Source organism: Carassius gibelio, chromosome A7, assembly GCF_023724105.1.
Source record: "Carassius gibelio isolate Cgi1373 ecotype wild population from Czech Republic chromosome A7, carGib1.2-hapl.c, whole genome shotgun sequence".
Lineage (NCBI taxonomy): Eukaryota > Metazoa > Chordata > Actinopteri > Cypriniformes > Cyprinidae > Carassius > Carassius gibelio.
Genome location: NC_068377.1, coordinates 10,857,193 through 10,880,635, shown reverse-complemented (window position 1 = coordinate 10,880,635; position 23,443 = coordinate 10,857,193). Strand labels below are relative to the sequence as shown.

The 23,443-nt window shown below is 37.1% G+C and overlaps 1 protein-coding gene across 2 annotated transcripts in view; it reads left to right on the top strand.

Moving 5' to 3' along the window:
* Nucleotides 1–23,443, top strand: part of mrc1a (mannose receptor, C type 1a) — a 179,961-nt gene that overhangs the window by 86,235 nt on the left and 70,283 nt on the right. For both annotated transcript variants that reach the window (XM_052603131.1, XM_052603130.1), the window contains exons 17-22: nt 9,366–9,532; nt 10,602–10,666; nt 10,808–10,908; nt 19,458–19,597; nt 21,858–21,960; nt 22,215–22,399. In XM_052603131.1, the coding sequence (XP_052459091.1) occupies nt 9,366–9,532; nt 10,602–10,666; nt 10,808–10,908; nt 19,458–19,597; nt 21,858–21,960; nt 22,215–22,399 (761 nt within the window). The remainder of the gene's footprint in view (nt 1–9,365; nt 9,533–10,601; nt 10,667–10,807; nt 10,909–19,457; nt 19,598–21,857; nt 21,961–22,214; nt 22,400–23,443) is intronic.

Genomic DNA, 23,443 nt, shown 5'->3' with positions numbered 1-23,443 from the left:
CCTCCCTGACCTTGCACAGTGTTTGTGCGAGCAGGCTTTTTTTGAGAAAGTGGGTGCCGCCAGCCGTTGGGCCAGCGGCGGAACAGAAACAAACATAAACTGAAGATTCTCCACCCGGCCCTCCTCCGTGTGGTGCTGCCTCTGCCAGCTCCTAAAGAGCAGTCTCCCACATCTCCGAGTTGCCCATGTCAGGGCCGCTTAGTCATCTTCCTCAAGGACTTCGCAGCCGGAAGTGACACGGGGGGGGTCCTGCTCTCCTGCACGGGGCTCGACACGCTGGCCTCGAAGAACTCTCAGCACGTGGCGGAGCTGGCGTGGAGGACAAAGTGGGGCGCCCACGGCGACGAGCAGGCTGAGGCACTGCCCACGACAGAATGGTGGCAACCGGAGGATCATGTCGGGGGAAGATGTGCTGAATGGCCTCAGTCTGCTTGTGCACCACCGATAAACTGCTGGGCTAAGTCCCTAGACATTGTCGCCGAACAGGCCTGCCTGGGAGATGGGAGCATCGAGAAAGAGGGCTTTGTCGACGTCTCTCATTTCGGCCAGATTCAGCCTGAGATGGCGCTCCTGGACCACCAGTGTGCCAGAGCGGCCGACAGCTTACAGGCTTTGGATGGGAGACGCAGACGATTCGTCACCTCTTCATGCAACTCCGGGAAGAAAGGAACCGGGGCAGAATGAGGTTGTGAGCAGCGCTCTGCGGAGAAAATACAATTGTCCAGCCGCAAGGACTCTGAACTGGGCGTTGTAGTCATCTCCAGCCTGATACTCACGGCTGCCCGGGCAAGCATGGCCAACAACTCCAAGTCAGATTCGGTAGCAGCGACAACACCCGAGGGGGGCAGCCCCGCTGAATCCTCATCCTCAGAGGCTAATAAACCATCCCCCGATGCAGCAATCGACATCTGATCCTCGAGCGGCGCACCGAAAGACACACTGGGGCCGCTGTGAGACGGCCCAGCAGAATCAATTGGCAGCTGCACGGGACATCCGCTGTGGGAGGAGTGAGAGGTCCATGGGGCATGGCCCGGCAGAGAAGCTCTCACTGTAATCCTCAGATCTCCCAGAGTGCCAGCCAGCAGCCCCCTTGCTTGAGCCAGAGAGACCGGGATGGGCGGTGACAGAGGGGTCTGCTGCACTCCCCTTGAGGAGTGAGAGACGTGATCGCAGCGATGCCATGTTCATAAGCCCACAATAGACACATGTATCATCCACGAGCACAGCCTCAGCGTGTTGGACGCCCAGACACTGCAGACAACGCTCGTTTGTAGTAACAAGTTGCATCAACTTCTCGGCTCCGAAGCAAAAATCTAGTGTGTGGATGGACCTGCCACCTATTTATACCCGTGGGCATGAGGAGTGGCTCAGGTATGTTAAATCCACTAGCCAATTTTCATTGGCGTTTTCTCTTAAACTCAGAGATGATTGGCCTCCCAAGTGAGACCCCATATGTTGCTCTACATAACTCGCAGTGACCGACAGACAGGGAACCCTGAATACTACTTATACATGTATTTGTGCCACATTGCAAAGCACATAGTCAGAAGAGGGAGTGTTCATTTCTTAAAGGGGCCACATCTCTATTTCACTCGTTACCTTGGTTCAGCGATAGTAAAGAGTTTATTATGAAAGTCATGTTTAGTGATTAAAGATAATTAATCATGAATAGATTAAAATATGAAGATACTTCTCATAATAAATAATTTCCAATCAGTAGCCCATTTACAATGTAGGTAATAGTAGGTCACTCTTAAACTGGAATTTACTATTTGTGTATTCACTTGGGTTTACAGCAATTATAGTACTTTTATGGAGTGTAGCAGCAGTACCATATAATTCAGATCATGTTATTAGCTAATTGTTAATTGCAATATGCAAAGCAAATTAATTAAATTTAGTAGTTTTTAGCAGCGGAAGCAGGAAGTATATGGTTGCAACTTGCATGAAATTTCAGTGACTTTCAAATTAAAATAGCTGCATTATGCATTGCATAGTTATTCAGATTGCTAGTTTAGTGAATTCAGATGCAATGTTAGAAATATAAGCAACTGTCTGCATGGCAATTCAGTTATCATTGTTGCTAATAAAGCAGCGGCGGCATAAAGTACATTCAGTTGCATGAAATTTCAGTGATAAGATAACGCTTGGATGGTAGTGAACTTTTTAGGTGAAAGTAATTTTATTACTTTGCTTTTCAGCTAAACAGGGTTTATAGAACTCTCAGAGTGAAAAAAAAAATATTATTTGGTTGTTTGGTTGTATTTTTTTGCAGCAGTATGCATAGTTATTCAGATCGCAGTGTTGCGAATAATTAATGTAATGTAACTTCAGAATAATTAACAACAGCGGTTATAGTAAAATCTATAGAAAACACTTGTGCCTCTTTCTCACCAGCCTCTGTCTCCTGGCTTGCTGTTCCCTGCTCTCTTTCTGTCACTTCTGCCTCTATATGTCCCTCTTTTTCTTCCTCTATCTCCATCTCCTCATTTGATCTATTACTTTCCACTCTCTGTCCATCTAGGAACAAGGCTAAATTTACTATTTCAGCATTAATCTATTATTTTAACAATCACTAATAATCTTGCACCTAATCAATAAGTCCACCTTAAATATTGATACAAAAAATAAAAAAACTTATACACTGGAATATAGTGATTAATATTATTATTACTGTTGTAGTTGTTGTTGTCTAAAATTGAACACCTTTGCAATGTAAACAAATGACAGACTACATTTGTTATTCATATCCTTCACACTGCACTTTGATGTCAGGCATATTATGCATTTTTTATTGACATTGATATTTTTACATTTATTTCCAGAAAGATATTATTGAGATTACAGGCTAAAGTGTTCTTGCTGTTGTAAACACTGTTGCTATTGTAGAAAAATATTTGCGTCACATTTAAAATATAATTATACTTTAATTCATTTCTGAATTGTTTTTATTTTTATAATGATAATTCAGAGAATGAGAAAATCTGAATAAGCCTTACCAGTGTTGTGATAATTATTTTTAAGGCACTCTATGTGTTAAAAAATAAATATGCACTGTAATATAATAATAGTTTAGTCAAATAACATAAAAAAGACCAGACCCTTCGATGCCTGTGAAACTTTTCTCCCTCAAACAGCACGCTAGTGTTACTTCTGTACTACAGGCTTGTAACAATGTTCGTATGACAGAGAAGGAAGGAGACCAGGGTCGGCTTACTGAGGCTTGTGGGAACTTTATTGTCCGTAAACAAAGAATACAAAAAAACAAACTTGCGCCACATGCGCGTCAATAAATAATCCACTTTCACTTTGGCTTCTCGCGTTCCGTCTGCTGCGTCCTCCCACAAGCCCTCAGATCTCTCTCCCGTTTCTGGAAAGTGGCCGGCTTAAATACTGCTTCCCCACGCCCATCACTGAAATGAGAAGCAGGTGTCACTTGTCTCTCACTTAACCCTCTTACCATCGCTGATCTCTTCACCCTCTCTCCCGTTGCAGACCTCGCTAAACCACGCCTCCCCCGCCACAAGGCTACACACAGCAATATAAACAACATATCTGCATGTTCTCACATCACATTGTTCTTGTAAAATAATAAGTAAATAAACATCAAAATCACTTCGCTGAGAATGAAACACCACTTACCAGCTGCCGCGGTGTTGAAAATATCCTCTAGCAATTAAAATGCGCGTGCGGCGTGAGGAATCGTCCCGGTCGAAAAGTCGAAATAATTTTTTTTTATTATTGTTCTGCGTAGTTTGAAGAAATGTTTAAAAAAATATTTATCCCGGATATATATATATATATATATATATATATATATATATATATATATATATATATATTAAGGTTCGCTGCGTTCGAAATTTCAAGATGTTGGGAAATGACAACCGTTGTTGATGCTTTATTTTTCTTTAAATTTGCCACTGTATAGAATGGATACCTGGGGTTATGTTTGTTTTCTTCTAAAAGAGATGATAAGTAATCAGATCTAGCAGTTTTTAATGTTTTTCTGTAGGATAGGTTGCTTTCCCGCCAAGCAATACGAAATACCTCTAGTTTTGTTTTCCTCTAACTGCGCTTCATTTTTCGGGCTGCTCTCTTTACGGTGCGAGTGTGCTCATTATACCATGGTGTCAGACTGTTTTCTTTATCCTTCCTCAAGCGTAAAGGAGCAACTGTTTTTAAAATGCTAGAAAAGAGAGAGTCCATAGTTTATGTTACATCATCAAGTTTTTCTGAGGTTTTGGGTATGCTAAGGAATTCGCCTACATCAGGAAGATTACTTACAAAGCAGTCTTTTGTGGCAGAAGTGATGGTTCTACCATACTTGTAACAAGAATTAGAATTTACAGTTTTAGCTATATGATGTTTGCACAAAACTAAATAATGATCTGAGAAATCATCACTTGGCTGCATAATTTCAACACAATCGACATAAATTCCATGTGACAGTATTAAATCTAGAGTATGATTTCGACAATGAGTAGGTCCTGAGACGTGTTGTCTAACCCCAATAGAGTTCAGAATGTCTATAAATACTGATCCAATGCATCTTTTTCCTTATCAACATGGATGTTAAAATCACCAACTATTAAAACTATTAAAACTAGGATGTAAAATCAGGAATCTCTTTAATAAAGTCTGTATGGTACCCTGGTGGCCTGTATACAGTAGCCAGTACAAACATCACAGGGGATGTATTATTAACATTTGTTTCTCTGGATAATGTCTTATGCAGCACCATTACTTCAAATGAGTTATACTTCAAGCCTGCCTTCTGGGAAATCCTGAAAACATTTTTATAAATTGAAGCAACACCTTCTTCTTTGGCTTTTGGACGTGACTCATGATTATAACAGTAATATTGGGGGGTGGACTCAGTTAAAATAATGTAATCATCAGGTTTTAGCCAGGTTTCTGTCAAACAGAGCACATCTAGATTATGATCAGTGATCATATTATTTACAAAAAGTGCTTTCATAGAAAGGGACCGGATATTTAATAAGCCAAGCTTTATCATTTGTTTATCCGTATTGCATCTGTTTTATATTTGTTGAACTTCAATTAAATTGTTACTCAAATTAGTTTGGACATTTTTTGTATTTTCTAGTCTGGGGAACAGACACTGTCTCTATAGTGTGATATCTAGGTGAAAGAGTCTCTTTGTGCTGAGAACTAACTGACTTCTGTGACATGAGTCGACTAGCAGACGGTCGGTTTAGCCAGTTTGTCTGCTTCCTGACCTGGGCCCCAGTTAGTCAAGTACAAACTCTAAGACTCTAATATGTGCCATATTTCTAGAGAGAAGAGCGGCGCCACCCCAGGAGGGATGAAGACTATCTCTTTTCAACAGGTCAGGTCTGCCCCAAAAGCTCATCCAATTGTCTATGAAACCTATGTTAGTCTGTGGGCACCACTTAGACATCCAGCCATTGAGTGATGACAATCTGCTATGCATCTCGTCACCACGGTAAGCAGGGAGGGGACCTGAGCATATTACAGTGTCTGACATCGTGCTAGCAAGTTCACACACCTCTTTAATGTTATTTTTAGTGATCTCCTACTGGCGAAGTCGAACATCATTAGCGCCGGCATGACTAACAATCTTACTGTATTTTAGTTTAGCATTAGCCAGAACTTGTAAATTTGCCAAGATGTCAGGCGCTCTGGCTCCCGGTAAACATTTGACTATGGTGGCTGGTGTCTCTATATTCACATTCTGTACAATAGAATCACCAATAACTAGAGCACTTTCATCAGGTTTCTCAGTGGGTGCATGACTGAGTGGGGTGAACCAGTTTAATGTTTTGATCGAAACAGAAGAGCAGTGTTTTGACCCATGACTACGCTGCCTCACTGTCACCCAGTTGCCCTGCTGCAGGGGCTCTGTTGCCAGAACCGAACAATGTACAGGAATCCCTGAGCTAGACGAATCCAAAGCCGTATCTAGAGCCCTAACATTCTTACTGTCCTCGATTAAAGTTTGGATGCGTGTCTCTAATTCTGAAATCTGCTCTGTCAGCCTAACTATTTCCCTGCATTTATCACATGTGAATCCCTCATCTGCGACAGAGATAGATAAACTGTACATGAGGTGCAAATAACAATAGCAGGAGAAGCCATTACTCACCGTGCTTGATGAAATTTTCTTACTGCGGTTGTTTGATGAACTTGAAACACTGGAGTGAGAGATAGGAGAGGAGAAAAGAAAACAGCAATAGGTTCGAATGAAAACACTAATGACAAGCTAACGAGTGCTAACACTTTGCAGGTGTACTGGACTCACGGATATAAAATAAAAGTGAACGATCAAAATTATTCTGATTGATCGATAATATCAGAAATATTGTGTGAATTAAGTTATATTTTATCACTTTAAAAAACAGAGAGGTGCAAATAAGATTCTTAACACAGTTGTTTGATGAACTTGTGAAAAACTGGACCCGTGTGAAAGACAGGAATTGGTCAAAGTATATTGCTGTATTAATATATTTTGAGCACAGCCATATTTAAAACCTTGTTCCGTGTACTTTCAGCACATGTCCCTCTAAAGGTCTGCACTGCACAGTAGTTTGAATTAGGCATGCTTTATTTTAAGGGCTTTAAAATAACTGGTGATATAGTTAGCATATAGTTTAAAGCAGCTTGTCCCATCAGAGTCTCTGACAAATTTGTCTACTGATGACAGATAGGATACTTGTGCTGTTTAATGCATTTGAGATGCTGTTTTCCTCAGTGCATAACCTACATTTCACAGGTATTTCTCCATCTGTAAATGTTAGAAAGTCATGGACTTTTACAGACTTTAGTGTACGAGCGCTACTGCACGCCAATTCGCCAAACAGACAATAGAATTATAGAATTCACAATAGAATAAGAGCGCAATAATTGTGTCATGTCAAATTTTCAACCTACAAGTAGTGTTGTTTTTGTTGGCCTGTTTTAATTTTAGTTGTAGTCTAGCCTTTATGTGAAGCTGTTGTTTTACTTTTTATTACGTAGTTTCAGTCATGTTCATACTTTTTTTAGTCGTCAAATTTCAGTCAACTCAATATTTATTTTAGTCTCATTTTAGTCAGAATTATCCATGACTGTTTTCATCTAGTTTTAGTCGACTAAAACTGATGATGTTTAATCATCGTTTTAGTCTCTTTTTAGTGATGCAATTCTATTTAACCCCGTCAATATTGTATAAGTACCTAGAAGTATAGACAAAACCAAAATGTTATTTTAGCCAAACATTTATTTTGTCCAACCAAACATGTTAGAAGTACACACATAGGTCCCTTTCTCTGTGTCAGGCTTAAATATGTTTGTTGTTGTCTTCTAAATAATGCCACGAGTGGAGCTTGAGAAAGTAACGTTGCCTGCATCTGCGCCATGCGACCTCATGCAGTCCCTGAAGTGAGACCACTGCTCTATAATATAGATCAGTGAGTGAGACACAGGAAACAAAAGTGTAAAGTGCATGGCGCGAATGCACTCAGAGCATGTCCAAATCCACTTTTGCTATTTTAATGACAGAAAAACGGTCCGTGCGCCAGGGCCCTTTTTGGAATAGGTTTTCCATATTATCTTAATGAGTAATGGGCTTAACGTTCAATAAAACAATCAGGTAGCCTAATTCTAATACACCCAATGACTATCCATCATTATATTTTTATATTTAGGTAGCCTACACATGTTTTACACTGGAATCCTTTTGTTTTTAATATTTGACATGTTTGTGTGCATCCCTGTGTGTAATAAGCAAAGTCAATGCACAATGTGGACCTGCCCAAGGGTGCATTTTCTACCAACGCGCTCTTTAAATACCAAAAAAATATTGCCTCATTGACTTCAGACTTTAGACCAGGTTTGAGTTTGTCTATGGCGCAGTCTATTTTCAGCTCCTTCAAATATCAATGTGCCAGCAATGCGCCTGAACACACCTCTTGTGTCGCATTGCAAGTTTTTATTTGTCAACAATATTGCATTATACATTTAATTCTTGTCATCATAACATAATCAGCATTAACATTGAATCTCGCCTCGTTTTCTTCACGTGATAAAGGTTCGTTGATGATGATATTTATTAGTCATAATTTTCATTAACGAAAGCAACTACCAGTGAGTATATTTTATGATAGCAGATAATCAAAGGGTAATGGATATGAAATGCGTAATAATAATAATTTGCGCTCTTATGTTTATTTACTTTCATTTTAGTTTAGTGAATTGAACTTCATTATTTTTGTATTTAGATTGTAATCCTACAATGTTAGAATTTATAATATGATTTTAGCCACTTTACTGCACGTAATCGATAGCATAGTGTACTTTCACTATATTTGTTTTCATTGCATTTAATATGAACATTTTTTATGTTAATTGGACAAAATACTGTATATTGCATTTATGATTTTTTGGGGGCCATATCAACCTGCACTACCACAAACGACTACATTGATATCATGAATGGAAAATATCATGAATGGAAAAATAAATAAGTGCATAAAACTGAAAATGCAAGTGGTTGAGTCGAATATCACTATGATCAAATAAACTTTCCAGCGAAAGATTGAAATCTTAAAGTTTCAAGATGGTGATGATTGATGCAGAGTCTAATAGGCAAATTGTCTGAAACAGACAAAATGGCAGGAAAAAGAATATGCTATCCTTTTGTCATTTATTGTCCTTTCCCAAAGTCACTAATAAAGTGGTCTCTGATTGGTTAATTCTCCTTAACACTATACTATTACTATCCTTGTGGGACATTTAGTGAGAGAAACATGATTATAAATTATTATTTTAGAGAATTACATTTGTGATGTAACTTAAATCTTATATAATAAAATGTTGGGATTAAGTATTAATCTTATAAAAAAATATTTAATTCTGCCAAACTATGGTAATTTTCTGTAAATCTGTGACAACTTAATGTCTGTGATAAATTTTAGGCAACTTGACTTGTCTAAAATGTAAACAAGCATTTTGCTGTTTTACAGTATGCTTACTGTAAGTATCTGTTTTGTTTTTTATGTGTGCTTTGATGTGCATAAATGTGTTATTGTATACTTGATTTCAAGATAAGTTCATGATTAATCACGAACACCCCCACTCATTTCAGAAACAACCGTATTGATTTGATTCTGTAACCAGTCCTAACTCAAACACTACTCCACTTGCCTAAAGGTTAACATGTCTAGATACTTTACTAGATATTTTAAACAGAAAAAAAGCAACAAATACAATAAAATTACTATTAACCAGTCACAACCCAGAATATATTTGAGAACATTCTGCAGCCTTTAATTATCTGACTAGTACAAATAAGGCAATTTTAGATGAAGACAATTATAAATTATGTTCTTTTTATCTTACAGTGGAATATAACAAGACATCTGATGGCTGGATCCAGTACAACGGTAGTCAGTATTTCATCAATGACGACCTCCTACCTATGGAAAATGCTCGCTTATTCTGCAAGAAGAATCACGCAGATCTTGTTGTCATTACTGGTCAAACAGAGAGAAAATTTTTATGGAAGCAGGTATTTTTTCCCCCTCTAATTAAAAAACATAAGCATGCTGTTGTTTATTTTTTCTACCTGATTTGTTTTTTTTTTATACAACAGTTCTGGTCCTCAAATGTAATTAGAAAGAAGCCTTTCAAGAGTGCTGACATTAGACTAGTATCTGCACTGGGATATTTCACTTTTGTATCATTCCACGTGTCTGCACATTTTAGACAAGCTGTAAGCCTGAATATTAATGACGTTAAATATTTTAAGCAACTTCAGGGAGGTTACATTGTTATGGCAATAAGTGGTGGCAAGTGACTTTGACTTGAATGCAGTAGACCATTGATTTCATTAATTCACTCATAAATACTGATTCATACAGGGAAAAACAAGGTTTGTGCTCATGAGGCTCAAACATTGAAGTAAAATTGAAGAAGCATGCACTGAGCCAGTGCTCATGCCAATCATATGAAATTAATTTAAATGTATAGTTCACACAAGCAGGAAAACTCTGAATTCTTTAATCACCCTAATGTAATTCCAAAATCTGTAAGACTCTACTGTGGAACACAACATATATATATATATATATATATATATATATATATATATATATATATATATATATATATATATATATATATATATATATATATATATATATATATATAGAGAGAGAGAGAGAGAGAGAGAGAGAGAGAGAGAGAGAGAAATATCTAGATATTTTAAGAAAATAATTATTATTATTATATTTGGTGAGTAATTCATCCCTACACCCATACCCAGTCACCTGCCCAATTCATTCTCTTGGGGACTGATTGAAAAACAGCAGCTGTTTAGTGTGGACAGAGTATTAGGACATACTCACTATTCGAGGTTGATTCCTTGAAATTACAGTTGAAATAGGGGGTTCGAGAGTAGCCTTATAGCTATTCTCAATGAAACAGGGGAGGGAATCAAATACTGGTTGAAATATGTACAATAATGGAAGCCCACTTATTTTTATTAACACAGAAGGAAAATCCTCAAATTATGTCTATGACGTTTTGCAACATTATTGCATAATTATTTCAGTCAGGCTACTGATACTGTTTTATAGATATCTAGAAAGTCAGAGAATCAATACCTCATTGGGATGATGGTGGAGTTGGACAAATCTTTTAGGTGAGTTTGAAAGACAGTGTACATAATCATTAATAATATAAGTTATTATACAATACATACCTTTACCTGCATTTGCAAAACACTGTTTTATTTAAAAATATTTGTTTTGGTTTTATAATATGATTTTTCTGTCTGTTTTAGCTGGGTGGATGGTTCGTCTGTTGTATATACAGCATGGGATCAAAATGAACCAAATTTTGCCAACAATGATGAAAACTGTGTTACGATTTACAAGAATATGGGTAAGCACTCATAATAAGTAAAGTTCCTATGTAGTGTAGCATGTGAGTGTGTCTTCAATGCACATCACAACACTTTCGTGCCTTAAAGCAAAGATATACAAAGGTGTGATTACTTGGAGTTAGAGCTCCAGCTGGTGCATGACTGTTGCTGGTGCAGGACTATACACCTGGCTTTTTATTTTATTTCATTATCACGCATGTTCAAAATACTGAATGTAAAATAGATACACTTTACAATAAGGTTAAGAAATGGTTAATAAATGTGTGTAATAAACATTTAATTAAAGATAAAATAAAAAATTAAAATAATAATTATTACTGCATATAATGCAAGTGTACGCCACATCCAAAGATGATGCTTAAAAAACTACACAAAATGAAGATGACTATAACCCATACTAATCAATGTCATCTTAAAAGAAACGATAGGCATGTGTAAGAAACATATAAATACTAATATTTTATACTTTACTGTCATGTTGACTTTGTGTGTTTTTTGAAGTGAAATATAAAATGCATATAAATAATTGCAGTTAATTACAATCATATCAGCTGCCAGTGGTAACTGTAGCAGAATTAATATAACCATCAACTTATCTGTTCATCCAGATAACTTTAAGTGTAATTTCATATCAACTTTAAGAAATTATATTTTTGTAGCCACAGAAAATAACTTAAGAGTACTAGTCCATGAAACAAGAACATATCGTTAAAGGGACGTTATCCACAAGCAGTGACAGAATCATAAACTCATGTAATTTTTGCACAAAAGTATTATTAACATATCTAGTCTAACAAACATACACACACACATACATACAAATGAGAGTTAAAGTGGATGAATGAAGTCAGTAGAGAAACTAGAGAATTTAGCTATGGAAAATGAGTCAGTTAAGCACCTAAGTGAAACCATCAAGACAGTTTTGCAACAGGGTCTAAAGCTTATTGTAAATTTAGACATTCTGTTTCGTTTAGTTAAAGGTATGATACTTGCATTGCCTTGGCCAATGAATGAGCATCTGGATGCAGTCTCAAGTTAAAGTCTTGATGGTTTGAAGGTTAGGGTTTTGGGGTCTTGAAGAGTTTCTTTGGGTCTTGAAGAGTGACAAACTCCAAAGATGTTACTCTGGATTTTGGTGGAAGTTTTCTCCTGGGTTAAAAGTTTCAACGAGGATCGCTGCAACTTTGATGTCCAGCCGGCACAGGGGCTGCTCCGCGAGTCACTGTCAGACTGGATATCTAAGAGTCAGGAAGATAAGAGCACAGAAGAAGAGAGTCATTGATGTGAGGCTTTTTAAGTTATATGGATGTCACACCTCCAGGGGGTCAATGAGCCAATGGTGACATAATTTACTTAAACGTACATAAACTTAAACGTTTTTGACTCTCTTTCTTCGAACATGGTATTTTGTAAATATAACTGGATTAGGTGCCGACGAAAGAACCATTAAAGATTCTTAGAACACTAATATGTTGCATAGGTATCAACAAAAATACACTCTCATTTAGATCATGAAAACACAAATTCATAGATACCAAGTATGGTATGGGTGAGGATATATTAGCTAGTGGTTCTATCATATGCATGCATAAACATTTGACACATTACTAAAATTACAAACATCAGTGCACAATACTCCACACCACAAACTGTTCGCACATCTTACCAGCAATGATAGACTTGTTCAAATCTGTGGCAGAAGTTTCCAAACTTATCGTTTCTAATCACACTACTACTTGTCCACTTGATCCTATTCCATCTCATATCCTTAAAGCCATTTCTCCTGAAGTTTTCCCAGCACTTCCTCACATTATTAACACATCCCTTCCTACTGGTGCTTCTTCCCTCAGCATTTATACAGCTGAGACTTTGTTTAAACTCACTCTTAACCCAGCCCTTTTAGAGAACTACAGACCGGTACCCTTCTTCCTTTCATTTCAAAAACACTTGAACTATTTGTGATTAACCCAGTCTCTGACTTTCTCTCACAGAAAAACCTCCTGGACTGCAACCAGTCTGGCTTCAGAAATGGACTGTCTTGCCCTCGTTGTTGAAGCCCTAAAACTGGCAAGAGTGGCTTTCAAATCTTGCTGGATCTGTCCTCTGCTTATGAAATAGTTAACCACCAGATCCTCCTATCAACCATATAGGCAAAAAACATCTCAGGAACTGCACTTAAGTGGTTTGAGTCTTACTTCTCAGATAAGTCCTTGAAGGTATCTTGGAGGGGTGAGGTGTCCAAGTCGCAACATCTATTTACTGGGGTGTCTTGGGTCTCAGTTATTGAACCCTTGCATTGAGTTCCTTAATGAGGTTAAAATTATATTAGATACACCAGTTCAGATCAGTCTGGGGGTAAGTTACTTGCATTGCCCGTGTAAAGGGGGTTCCCTTTGCTGTAGTTGAAAAGGGGGTTTCCAGAGGTTGCAGATTGGCTGAAAGTTTAGTGGTCATAGAAGTGACATCTTGGGAAGCATGTGGTTGGGCGTTGTCTGAAGACGTGGAGTTGTGGGCTTGTTGCAGTTTTAGGCAGGCACTCAAGGTCAGACTCGGAGGCACAGTGTTACAAAACTTAACTCAGAACACAAAACACTCAACAGAAAAGAAAATAAACTAAAGTAAAAGAACAGAAGTAAAGTTTGACGAGACTAGGTTGTGATTCTTCTCAAGTAGCAGCAGGCATGCAGGCTAAAGCATACTGAAACAGCGCTCAAAGAACGCTAAAAGTGATGTCTTAAAGCAAAAGCTAAGACCAGGTATGACTAAAAGCAAAAGCCTAAAAGCAAAAGCTAAAAGTGAAATTTGGTGTTGTCCTGAGAATTTATACTGGCCTTTTGGCCACACCTCAAATGTTGTCTTAAACAATTAGATATTGTCTTTGTTCGAGGTGTTGCGAAGTTTGTCCTGCCAGTTCATAAATCATGTTATCTTATCAATCACATTGTCCGAATTTTCCCGCTCTTGTAGGGTATAATTTTGGAAATTATTGTAACAGGAATATGATACATTTGTCACATAATTGATTGTCAGAAATGTTTCAAGCAATGTTTCAATCCAAAGAGCTTGCGATCATGATTACTATCAAATAATTTACATGTGATGGTAATGCTGTACATATCTTTGACCATCAATCTTGATTACTTGATTACTTACTAAATTTCACAATCTCCTCTCCGAAATTGGAATTGTTCTTTTGTTCTAATGTTGAAAGCTGTTCAAGCTGCTAGTTAGTGGACTTGTTTCTGACTTGTGGTACTAGGAATTGAGCTTTTCTGTTGAATTTGGCTCCTCATGTTACAACCATGCTCCCGATCAAATCTTTCATTTGTCTAGTTTGGGTCTGATACCCTAAAATGATCAGCTGAATTTCTCAGACCACATTTCTAAAGCTGCCCAGTTCTGCAGATTTGCTTTATACAAAATTAGGAAGATCAGGCCCTTTCTTTCGGAACAATCTACACAACTCCTTTTTCAAGATTTTGCTTTATCCAGACTGGACTATTGCAATGCTCTTTTAGCAGGTCTTTCAACCAATTATATCAGACCTCTACAACTAATCCAGGTTGTGGCTTCAAGATTAGTTTATAATGGGCCGAAAGAATGCATGTCACACCTCTGTTCATCAATTTGCACAGGGTACCAATAGCTGCTCACATAAAATTCAAGGCAAAGATGTGACAAAACCATCACTGTCTCTGCACCTTTCTACATAAATTCACTACTTTAGAATTATGTGCCCTTTAGAAGCTTGCATTTTGCAAGTGAACAGTGCAATAGGGCCATCCCAAAGAGTTACAAAATCATTTTCACAGACTTTTACATTAAGTGTTCCCTCATGGTGGAATGACCTGCCCAACACAGTCCGAGCAGCTGAGTCCTTAACCGTCTTCAAGAAATGGCTAAATATACATCTTCATTTGGCCCTCTAACTCTTTCTCTCTCTCTCTCTCCCTCTCTTTATATATATATATATATATATATATATATATATATATATATATTAGGGGTGTAACGGTTCACAAAATTCACGGTTCGGTTCGATACGATACACTGATGTCACGGTTCGGTTCGGTTCGATACGTTTTAGATACAGCAAAATGTAAAAACATCTCAACTTTTCAGAATGCCGCAAGCGCACCGCGGGTCATGTGACAAGAACCAACCAATCAGCTTCATCCTTTCCCGTAACAACGTTGAGAGCTCAGCCAAGATGAAGGAACAGCTGATCATAGTTGTATATGGATTGCAATTTTGAAATAAATTCAGTAGCAGAGCTACTGCAAGCGATTTTTAGAGCTGCAAATCCATTTATCCTTCGCTGAAATTTCCGCGTCTCATGGAGAGAGCACGTCATTGTTGCTTAGCAAAGACAGACGCCTCATGAGCGCTTCTGCCCGAGCGCTTTGGAAAGGAGGAGAAAGACGCGCTTAGCGTTTTCCATGCGTTTTTAGGCACGATATGTGAACGGCCCCTAAGGCGCTCGCTCACTCAGCACGCGCTGAAGGCTCGTTGCAAAATGTCTAATGCATTTAACAGACCAGAAATATAAGATCCTAAAATAACCAACAGGTCTGGTGTTTGGGTTGGATTCCCTGTAAGCTATAGTGTCTAAATGCTGCAGGGATAGTTTGCTGCGTGCATGTTTCTCCTTTTTTTCGTCTTTTCCCAGATAGTACTGACGCATATATCCCAGATATTCCCGCTGGTTTTTTTTTTTTTTTTTTTGTAATCCCGCTGGTGTACCCTGTCATGTTGCAGATGCGACATACCGTTGTTTTTTTATCCACCACTCTCTTGCCATCACCATTATAGCTTAAAGGGAATCCAAAGTGCACCCAAACACCAGACCTGTTGGTTATTGGAGGATCTTCTCATTTCTAGTCTGTTAAACGCATTGGCTATTTTGCAACGAGCCTTCAGCGTGTACTGAGTGAGCGAGCGCCTGCTGAGTAGCCTAACATAAACATATAAGATGGTGTTTTTTTCTTCTTCGGGAGTGTCAGGGGCGTTGCCTGTTACGTTGTTTGGGTTATTGGGCTACCTTGTTGAACGCATATCATTATATTTCTTTCTCTCTCTTTTTTTTTTTTTTTCAAATATAATTAATTACTCCAACGAACCGTTCGGTATACATAATGCGTACCGCGTACCGAACCGAAAGCGTCGTACCGAACGGTTCAATACGAATACGCGTATCGTTACACCCCTAATATATATATATATGGACACACCTTCTCAATCAATGAGTTTTCTTTATTTTCATGACTATGAAAATTGTAGATTCACACTGAAGGCATAAAAACTATGACTTCATTTGGCCCTCTAATTCTTTCTCTCTCTCTCTCTCTCTCTCTCCCTCTCTTTATATATATATATATATATGGACACACCTTCTCAATCAATGAGTTTTCTTTATTTTCATGACTATGAAAATTGTAGATTCACACTGAAGGCATAAAAACTATGACTTAACACATGTGGAATTATATATGGAATTAAATACATAACAAAAAAAGTGAAAATATGTCATATTCTAGGTTCTTCAAAGTAGCACATTTGATTACTGCTTTGCACACTCTTGGCATTCTCTTGATGAGCTTCAAGAGGTAGTCACCTGAAATGGCCTTCCAACAGTCTTGAAGGAGTTCCCCGAGAGATGATTAGCACTTGTTGGCCCTTTTGCATTCTGTCTGTGGTCCAGCTCACCCCTAAACCATCTCAATTGGGTTCAAGTCCGGTGACTGTGGAGGCCAGGTCATCTGGCGCAGCACCCCATCACTCTCTTTCTTGGTCAAATTGCCCTTGATGCCTTCAGTGTGACTCTACAATTTTCATAGTCATGAAAATAAAGAAAACTCTTTGAATGAGAAGGTGTGTCCAAACTTTTGGTCTGTACTGTATATATATATATATATATATATATATATATATATATATATATTAAAATTAAATTAAATTTATGCATTTAGCAGACGCTTTTATCCAAAGCGACTTACAATGCATTCAGGCTATCAATTTTTACATATCATGTGTTCCCGGGGAATCGAACCCCCAACCTTGCTTGCTAGCGCAGTGCTCTACCATTTGAGCTACAGGAACACTATATATATATAACTCTAGCTACATGTACCGCGTTAGGCTAAAAAAGACTTGTCACAACACTTACATAATATTGCCCTTTTATTGGTTTTGATTGCTTCTATCAATCTTATTTGTAAGTCGCTTTGGAAAAAAGCATCTGCTACATAGGGGTGTAATGGTACGTGTATTCGTACCGGACCGTTTCGGTACAGGGCTTTCGGTACGGTGCACGTGTGTACCGAATGACCGAATGCAATATTTTGTATGCGGAACATAGGTACATTTTTCAAATGAACAAGTGGCGGAATTAAGTGGCGGAAGTCTCCACGTTCAGCGCAAATCCTGCCCTGCCGCTGATTCTAAGGCCGGTGACACACTGGCTGCATGGCGTTTCTGCTGCGTGTCAATTGCGTGGTGGCTGCTTCGCGCTTTCTGTGTCTTTACACACCAGAATCGTGCCTGACGTGGCTCTGGCGCGCTGCTGCTACTGTAGGTGACTTAGAGGGAGACCGCCGACAGACCAGGATCTTGTCTTCACGACAACAATATCTATACTTCATGTTGAGCATAAATATAAAGCCTACTGATAAAGGACACTGTCAACAGTGTTGATGGCAAATATATGAATATGAATAGAGAGAGTGGATTATTTACTTTGGCACATTTGCGTTATTACCATCTGTATAAGTAGCCATCAGCATATCAGCACTTATTTGCATCGTAATTCATTGTAAAATGTGCATTTCTAGAAATCTCAGGATGTTCTGTAATTGGCAAACAAAGTTAAATCTTTTTTTTTCTTATTATTCTTATTTTTCTTACTCAAATTATTCTTTTTTGTATTTTTCTAGTGCTCAAATAAATCACTTATATGATGTCTAAGTTTCTGTCTAGTGATTTATAATTGAAAAAAACTATGCAGTGGTATGTTTACTGACTAAATAGTTTGTAGAAGTCTTCAATACTGTTGGGAAATATATTTTCTTATATTTGGGGGGGGGGGGGGGTAGACATGGTCTCATGAAAATATTTGCAGGAGTCTCATTTTTCATTATATTTAATTCAGATTTGAAATAGAAACTCATGAGACATGTGGTTTTCAACCCATTACTTTTCTAGATTGCTCCAGGACTCATTTCATGTATTTTTATATCAAATCAAGGCACTTCAGTGTCTATAACTTTTAATATTTTTGAGCATTATCAAATCTGGTTGATAAAAAGTGAAGCCCAAAGGGTCTTCTTTCTAAAGACACCACAATTTGTTTGTAACACACTGAAGTAGGAAACTATTACAATTATAAGTTTGGTAGAGCACTTTCAGCTTTGAGTCCCATAATCGGGGTCAGGTTAACAGGTTAAATGACCATAGTGTTAAATGACCAGCAAACCCACCAGAGCTGAATCCCTTAGAGCAGAGATAGGCAACTCTGGTCCTGGAGGGCCACTATCGTGCAGAATTTAGCTTCAGCCCTCATAAAAACTCACCTGCCTGTATCTATCTAGTAATCCCGAAAACACTTATTGCCTTGTTCAGGTGTGTTTAATTAGGGTTGGAGCTAAACTCTGCAGGACAGTGGCCCTCCAGGACCGAAGTTGCCTATCCCTGCCTTAGAGAATCTTATGAAGTGTTTTAATTTGTTGAGATAGTGAATTGGTGGGTTTTTGTTCAGTGTGAGCCAAAATCATCAAAATTAAAAAAACCTTCACAAGTTTCACAATTTGATTTGAGTTACTGAAATAAATGAACTTTTCCATGACATTTAAATTTATGGAGAAGCACCTTTACATCTGGGATGACATGTCTGCATGTTTTGTCCCCGTTTAGTATGTTTTATGTGTGACTTATGTGCTTTGTTTATTTATGTGTGTATATGCAGCATTCACTATTTCACATACTTTTAATAATCACAATTGTTTTATATAAATTTATTTTTATTTTAAAAACATTTATCTGTATTTACAGATCAAGTATAACATAAGGAACATTTAATTAACTTGGAGAGTTTAATCTTCTTGACTGTCATAACCGAACGTGATGCACAGTTTGAATACTGATTGGAGTATGAATGACAGCCGCAGCAGAGAGAAGTGAGAAGCAGAGAGAAGAGTGATGTGAACTCGTCTTAAATATTTACCTGTAACTCACATTAAACTGTGAAATGGAATCAGAACATTTAAAATATAGTGCAAAATAACTTTATTGTACTTTTTAATGTTTATTTAGCTTCCGTGGGGCTTAACAATAACACAGAATAGAATACACACTATTTCGGATTTGATATAGGATATCTCGTCTGACCGATACCCCATTCCAGCAGAAAATGCCAGTTTCGAAACTATACTGACACTGAAAATTGGATCGGCACATGTGTAGTAAAAATATATATTTGGCATAGTCTCCCATTCACTGCTACATATAAAGTGTTCAGCATTTATTTATTTATTGTTTGTTTTGTTTGTTTAAGGATTCTGGAATGATATTAACTGTGGTGTGGCGTTACCCTCTATCTGTGAAAGAAGTTCCGACTTTGTCAACGTCACCATGCCCCCTTCTACTGTGCCACCAGGGGGCTGTTCTCCAGAATGGGCCATCTTTATGGGCAAAGTGAGAACTATTTCAATAATAAAATAATGTGCATTATAATATATAAATGTGTGTATATATATATATATATATATATATATATATATATATATATATATAGTACAGACCAAAAGTTTGGAAACATTACTATTTTTAATGTTTTTGAAAGAAGTTTCTTCTGCTGTTTCAAAAATACAGAAAAAACAGTAATATTGTGAAATATTATTACAACTTAAAATAATAGTTTTCTATTTGAATATACTATATATATATATATATAGTATATATATATATATAGTATATTTCATTACTCCAGCCTTCAGTGTCACATGTAACATCCAGTCTATCACATGATCATTTAGAAAATCATTCTAATATTCTGATTTATTATGAGTGTTGGAAACAGTTCTGCTGTCTAATATATTTGATGAATAAAAGGTTAAAAAGAACTGCATTTAAAAAAAAAAAAAAAAAAATCTAATAATATATTCTAATAATATATTTTCTTTACTATCACTTTTTATCAATTTAACACATCCTTGCTGAATAAAAGTATTGATTTTATTTAAAAAAAGAAAGGAAAAAAAATTACTGACCCCAAATTACTGACCAGTAGTGTATATTGTTATTACAAAATATTTCTATTTTAAAAACATAGCTTCTTTTTTTTTTTTTTTTACTTTTTATTCATCAAAGTATCCTAAAAAAGTATGACGTTCTGAAAAAATATTAATCAGCAGACGTTCTGAAAAAATATTAATCAGCAGAACTGTTTCCAACTTTGATAATGAATCATCATATTAGAATCATTTCTAAAGGATCATGTGATAATGAAAATTCAGCTTTGCATCACAGAAATAAATGATAAATTAAAGTATAATAAATGTAAAAAACAATTATTTTAAATTGTAATAATATATTACAATATTTAAAAAAATTCTGTATTTTTGATCAAATAAATGCAGGCTTGATGAGCAGAAGAAACTTATTTCAAAAGCATTAAAAATAGTAATGTTTCCAAACTTTTGGTCTATACTGTATATATATATATATAATGTGCACACACACACATACACTCACTGGCCACTTTATTAGGTACACCTGTTCAGTTGCTTGGTAACACAAATTGCTAATCAGCCAATCACATGACAGCAACTCAATGCATTTAGGCATCTAGATGTGGTGAAGACGACTTGCTGAAGTTCAAACTGAGCATCAGAATGGTGAAGAATTGGTATTAAAGTGATTTAAATGTGGAATGTTTGACGGTGCCAGACGGGCTGGTCTAAGTATTTCAAAAACTGCTGATCTAGTGGGATTTCCATTGCACAACCAGCTCAAGGGTTTACAGGAAATGGTCCAAAAAAGAGAAAATATCCAGTGAGCAGCAGTTGTGGACAAAAATGCCTTAATGTCAGAGGTCAGAGGAGAATGGGCAGATTGGTTAGATATGATAGAAAGGCAACAGTAACTCAAAAAACCACTCGTTACAACCAAGGTATGCAGAATAACATCTCTGACCGCACAACACATTGAACCCTGAAGCTGATGGGCAGCAGCAGACCACACCAGGTGCTGCTCCTGTCAGCTAAGAACATGAAACAGAGTTGAAACTACAATTCATACAGGCTCACCAAAATTGGACAATAGAAGATTAGAAAAAGATTGACTGGTCTGAGAAGTATCAATTTCTGCTGCGATCCATCTTGCCTTGTCTCAATGGTTCAGGCTGGTGGTGGTGGTGGTGGTGGTGTAGTGGTGTAGTGGTCAATCCAATAGAGCAGCTTTGGGATCTGATGAAATGGGAGATTAGCATCATGGATGTGCAGCCAACAAATCTGCAGCAACGTTGTGTGATGCTATCTTGTCAATATGGACCAAAACTTCTGAACCTTGTTGAATCTATACCACAAAAAAATTAAGGCATTTCTGAATACAAAAGGGGGCACAATCTGGTACTGGCAAGGTGTACCTATTAAAGTGGCCAGTGAGTGTGTATGTGTGTATATTATATATATATATATATATATATATATATATATATATATATATATATATATATATATACACGTGTGTGTGTGTGTGTATGATTCAAAAGATCTGATTTCATCTGGGCCTAGTTATTAACCACAAACACAAATAATAAAAATTGTTGATTTGCTCTTAGAGTATTAAATTTTTTTTTTTTTTTTTTTGTTTTTTTGTTTTTTTGTTTTTTTTTTAGAAAGGCAATAATAGACAGCTGCACATTCTAATTCATACCACTTGTATTTTTAAATAGTGTTACAAGCTTTTCAATAATAAGATGACATGGCATAATGCTCGTGACCACTGCATTTTACATGGAGGCAACCTAGTTTCCATTCTGAGACAGGAAGAGCAAGGTAAGCATTTCACTTGTGATATATATATATATATATATATATATATATAGAGAGAGAGAGAGAGAGAGAGAGAAAAGCTGCTTAAAAGGAGAAAGTATTAGAAATATTGATCCACATATTTCTGTTACTTTAATTGTCCCACCCCTTTTCAGTTTCAATGCACACTCTTCAAAAATATAAGCCATATTCTATGGCAGAAAACCAGGTTTGTTAAATTGATTTAAATAATTCTGACCTATTTATTTTGTTTGCAGCATTCCTTACTACTTTAATGATTGGTTCAGATGATGATGTATGGACTGGATTTAATGATGTCAATTGGGAGATGAGATTTTTGTGGACTGATGGTAAAGGTGTCAGATACACAAACTGGGCCAAGGGTCACCCTTCAGTACACCCAGATGGGCCTTCCAGGATGTATGGCTACTTTGAATCAGAGGCAAGTATTCACACCTATTGCTGAAAAATGCTAATCAGTGGCTATAAAGATTACCACAATTATCAGCTTCTATTTTGAGATGAGATGTTTATGCTAGATTTAAGAAAAATGGACTGAAAATTCACACTGCCTATGAAAAAAAAAATGTGTAATGTTTTTTTTTTTTTGCAAACCGAGTATGAAAAATCATTCAACATTGATTTTCTTGTGGATACTGGGTCAGTGTTGAATGAACCGGGCTAATATGGTCATACTTCCTGGTTCTAGTAAGAACTCTAGCTGCTGCATTTTGGACTAGCTGGAGTCTGTTTATTAAGTTTGTAGAACAACCACCCAATAAAGCATTATAATAATCTAACTTTGAGGTCATAAACGAATGGATTAACATTTCTGCATTTGACATTGAGAACATAGGCCGCAATTTAGATTTTTGAGATGGAAAAATGCAGTTTTACAAATGCTAGAAACGTGGCTTTCTAAGGAAAGATTGTTATCAAATAGCAAACCCAGGTTCCTAACTGATGACGAAGAATGGACAGAGCAGCCATCATGTCTTAGACAGCATTCTAGGATATTACATACAGAGTTTTTAGGTCCTATAATTTACACCTTTGTTTTTTTTTTTTTTTTCAGAATTTAGCAGTAGGGCTATTCAAATCTTGCCCTGTAGGGCCAATGCAGTGCAGAGTTTTCTAATGATTCCAAACACATTAATTATCATGCTCAGGTGTGTTTGAATAGGATTGGAGCCAAACTCTGCACCGCATTGGCCCTCCAGGGCAAGATTTGAGTAGCCCTGGACTATGCATTCTTTCATATTGTTATGTTATGTAACTCTAAATCCTGACTGAAAATCGTCACAGATACAATTTTTCTCTAAGAAGGGATATAATTGTGAGGATACTACCTTTTCTAGTATCTTGGACAGAAAAGGGAGATTCGAGGTTGGTCTGTAATTAACTAGTTCTTTGGGGTCAAGTTGTGGTTATTTGATGAGAGGCTTAAATAGCCAGTTTGAAGGTTTTGAGCACATATCCTAATGAC